This window comes from Porites lutea, chromosome 12, assembly GCF_958299795.1.
Source record: "Porites lutea chromosome 12, jaPorLute2.1, whole genome shotgun sequence".
Classification (NCBI taxonomy): Eukaryota; Metazoa; Cnidaria; class Anthozoa; order Scleractinia; family Poritidae; genus Porites; species Porites lutea.
This window is the reverse complement of record NC_133212.1, coordinates 6,776,087-6,780,483: the sequence shown is the minus strand read 5'-3', so window position 1 is coordinate 6,780,483 and position 4,397 is coordinate 6,776,087. Positions and strand designations below refer to the sequence as shown.

The window sequence follows — 4,397 nt, the reverse complement described above, 5'->3', positions numbered from 1 at the left end:
TTCTGCTGGTGTCGCCGTCCCGTTGCTAATTGCAGGAGCAATAGTTACTAATCTAGTACTCGTTTTGAAAGGTGTAGGCGAATGTGTCCTTCAAACGCTAAAAATAGTGGGGGAAGGAGCAAACATCGCCAATACGATGAGCAAGAAACAGAAAAAGAAGCAAACTGAAGATCTTCAAGAGTTTGTTCGAGAATTTCAAGCTGCAGCTACGCTAATCCGCCCCGGTGAGAAATACACATGGTCAGGAACTCTATCTCTAACTAAGAGAGTGCATGTTATGAATGAATTGCTTCAGTTTGATGACAAGGCCTGTTTTACAGGTCCTACACATCGTTCTGAAAAGGTTTATCGGATATCAAAGCACTTCACAAGACTGGATGTCCGGGAAAGGTAATTCCTCGAATACTCATCGGTAAAACCTTTATCGTTTATTTGTAATAAACTTATGACTTAAGCTTATACACTGATTACTCTTTCGCGAAGGTTTTGTAAGATATTTAGAAATACTCGTTTTGAACTTTAAAGTTGTTTGTTATGATAAAGGAATGAGTGTAAATGCGTTTTTTGTTAACCTAATGCTCTTTGCTTGGTTATTACAGTCAAAGCAGGTCAATCATACCAACTAAGATTCTATTGATGAATTGATTATTTGAAAAATGAATCCGTTAGTGGTTCCCGTATCTTTTGTCAAATTCAAATAGGCATTTCTGCATGCGTAATGAGCAGTGAATATCTAACAAGAACTTCTCTGTATTAGGTCATTTTCTTAGAAGACACTTACATCAACTTCAGGGAAACTGAGGTGGTAGAAATTTCGTAACTGCCTCGGGTGTGAATTCACGGCTCATTACGCATGCAAGAATGCAGAGATGAATCTGAAATCTACAACTACCAACGGATTCAACTTTCAAATAATAAATTCATTAATGGGGGGGGGGGGGGGGGGGGGGTACGCTTGACCTGGCTTGACTGTAACGTGATAAGTGACTGAAAATAATAACAAAAAATAATATAATTATATCAAACTGAAAACGTTTTCGTAAAGTTTGGAGCATGCAGAACTAGAGAATTGTTATGTTCCTTCTGCTTTCAATGCAGGTCCTCAGAAAATACGACCATGGCTTCTTCACTTCCGGAAGAAATTTGCCCTGATGCTACCTCAGTTGAAATAGAGGCTGCACTGTCGGCATCTGGAGGCGATGCTAACCAGGCAGCGCAAGCCCCTCTTGGTAACTCCTGTAAGAGTTTTAATAAAGTCTCAAGTTTATTTCATAGTTAGGCCTCTTTTAACGGTTAAACGATGAGAGAAGGGCGTTATTTCGAATCTTCAAGAAACGATTTTATCTCGAAAGCCTTTAAAAGAAAAAAGAAACGAAACAAAACTGGAGTATTTGCAATTAAACTGTAAAATGTCAAAAAATGCAAGAGAAATTGACCTGTTTGATGACAAACCAACTAGGCCACGGAATGTGACCGGGATTTCGTAATAAGGACTAATTAGGAATTGTCAATAGTGTTTTGAATGAATAGCTTTTTTCTTTTCTTTTTTTCAAGCGACTTAATTGTAAATAGGATTTTAATAGTTAGCATTGTTGTCATATATTTAGTTTTTAATTTGCAAACAATACGATATAATTTAAAATTGTAAAATATTACTTATTGTTCTGATACTTAAATAAAGATTGGCTTATATTATAAAATGACATGTTCTTTCAGGGTGATGGGCCATTATTAGGGAGGCGTATTAACTGTTACAGAATCGGGGCTCGGAGCTTATATTAATAGAGCTTTCAATAAAAGGTTAATATTGTCATCTCAAGCTACACCGGCCACCGCGAGTATTATGCTTTTCTCATATTGTTAACTTGTCATTCGAATGTATTTCAGGTGTACAGCAGGAAGAAGATGACGATGATGGCGATCTAGTACAAATGCTTGACACAGGCAACAATGCACCCCAACCAGTAGAAGCTATGGACGCTCTGCGATGGTTCAGGGACGAGATTATAGAAACGTCCAAACCACGTCAGCTCTTTACTGTTTCACGAATGGAAGGCATCGAGGAGCTAAAACGTGATGTTTTTGTCCACTACAAATCAAAAACTGCTAATTTAAAGGCTCACCCCAGGGTTAGATTTGAGCATGAGGAGGGTGCCGGAAGTGGACCTGTCCGGGAGTTTCTCTCCATTGCCATGAAGATAGCGGATGAAGGGATGGCGACCTCATCCAAACCTGTTAGTTTTTTTGAAGGTGAAAAGGATCACAGGTTGCCAGTTCACGATCAATCTTTAAGATTGGCAGGATCATTCAAGGCAATTGGTCGGATTATAGGCCACTGCGCTTTACACGGTGGTCCCGCCTTACATGGCCTTTCTCCAGCTGTAAAATACTACTTGTCTAGTCCCACCGTAGATCTGTTTGAAACTCCGCCGCCATTATCAGTTCATGACATTCCCGACATTGATCTGAGACAACTAATTACTGAGGTGAGTTGCAACCGATAGCTATCCAGTTGTTACTTTTCTGACTACATCGTACCGTTGTAAAGTTAAGGCTAATCAGTAATTAAGGAAGCCCATAATGGGCTCCTGGTAAATTACATCAATAATGGCATTCCCTTAAACAGTGTGCATTAACCTTCGTATTCAATCTCCTTTTCTCACTCTCACTTAGGACAAAGGTACTAGCGATTAGAGATAACTTTAAATCAGAAAAAGAGAGAGAGAGTTGTTTATACAGTAATGAATCTGTTAATGTTCAACAGTGACCGCGTTAATTTACCCCCTCAGAAAAAAAAATTCTCCTTTACAGATTGATTCCCTTGGCAAAGATGACCGTCCTTCCGCTGAGCTGAGGGCGAGTGTAGGACCATACCTTTTGGAGGCTGGCCTCGACATCGATAAACTCATCTCAGACCCCGGGTTAATAACCCAGGGTCTCATCCTATTTAATGTCCTCCTTAAGCGCAAGTCTGAACTCGATGATATCGTCAAAGGTAGGACATCGGAAAAATTTTTGATCAGATATTGGTAAATTTTTAAACACCTAGCAACGGTCGTTTGTATTTCTTTTCATTTTCTAGGGATGGAGGAGTTTGGCCTTGGAAGTGCCCTGAAGAAATGGCCGGTTTTGGCAGATGCCATCTTTCCGGAAGACAGCAAACGAAGCATTCGGGCTGAAGAGTTTAAGAGGAAGGTGGCGTTCGAGGAAAGAGAGGCGAATGCAAAGACGGCTGATTACTTCGTTAACTACATCGAATTGATGGAATCACGGAAAGAGGACGGTAAGTTACGGTCATAACTGAAATCACAAAAATTATAATGAACGACATATTACTGTTAACCGAGGGTGAGGTCACTACAGGGAATTATGAGACTGAGGCCTTGATATATCGAGGTTAATACACCAAGGCTATCTTTTTTTTTTACCATTACGAACCCATTATTTTAAATCTAATAATACGTACAATTTTTGTCATGTTGAATTGAAAAACAAGAATAGCTTTTTTCTTTTTTCAGACGGCGCTAACCTTGTAGATCTCTGTAGCTTTTGGACGGGAACCAACACATTACCATCAGGAATCACGGAGATGCTGATTAAATTCGATGACAATATCGAATTGCCTATAGCAGATACGTGCGTCTTAAGCATGACTATTCCTACTAAACACCATACCTTTGAAGAGTTTTGTAAATATTTTGACATAGCGATAAAGTATGGGGGGCAGGGTTTCAGTTTCGCATAGAGCCGTAAGGAAAGCGCAAGGTTATCAAATACGATACACGAGTGGGAAATACTGAAAAAAAAATCAATATCGATTTCGGAGAATTAAAATGGTATCAGTCTTTCTAAGAACAGTGGATGATTTGGTTTCAGAAGTCAATGTTGCAAGAAGTATATGGTTCAACTGTTTTCATTGAAACTGAACAAGCACGTGTAAAATGTCCAACTAACGACGGTATATTATTATAATAAAGTTATTGTTTTCAAATTTCAAAATGTTAACAAGGTTCACTGTTATATTTAAACGAAAAATTAATAGTTTTCTCCTTGACATTGTCGTTCTTGCTGCTTTTAAAAATGATCATGTCGGTGCCATTTTTCATGACAATTATAACATGCTAAAAAGTTGTGTAATTTGTATTATCACTGAGGATAATAAATGGCGAATTGGGCAGCTCATTCAAATCGTGTCCTACGCCAATCGTTGAAAACTGAAATTGATAATTGTACCAAAACCCAGACGATAGACGGAAGACAATAGATTATTATATAGACACGAGTGTTTTACTGGAAAATATACCACTCGTAAAATTCATAAAAACCACATCCGGGACCCGAGTGGTTTATTTTCCATAATCTCTCACGTGAGTTTATCGATGACGTAATTTCGGTAA

At 38.7% G+C, this 4,397-nt stretch overlaps 1 protein-coding gene across 1 annotated transcript; it reads left to right on the top strand.

Annotated features, from left to right (window-relative positions):
- The first annotated feature begins 1,115 nt into the window (after window positions 1-1,115).
- LOC140921487 (uncharacterized) lies at window positions 1,116-4,397 on the top strand. The gene is made up of 5 exons (XM_073371489.1): window positions 1,116-1,238; window positions 1,888-2,486; window positions 2,812-2,995; window positions 3,083-3,283; window positions 3,519-4,397. The coding sequence occupies exons 1-5, from the start codon at window positions 1,118-1,120 to the stop codon at window positions 3,743-3,745; spliced, it is 1,332 nt and encodes a 443-aa protein (XP_073227590.1). The 5' UTR covers window positions 1,116-1,117; the 3' UTR covers window positions 3,746-4,397.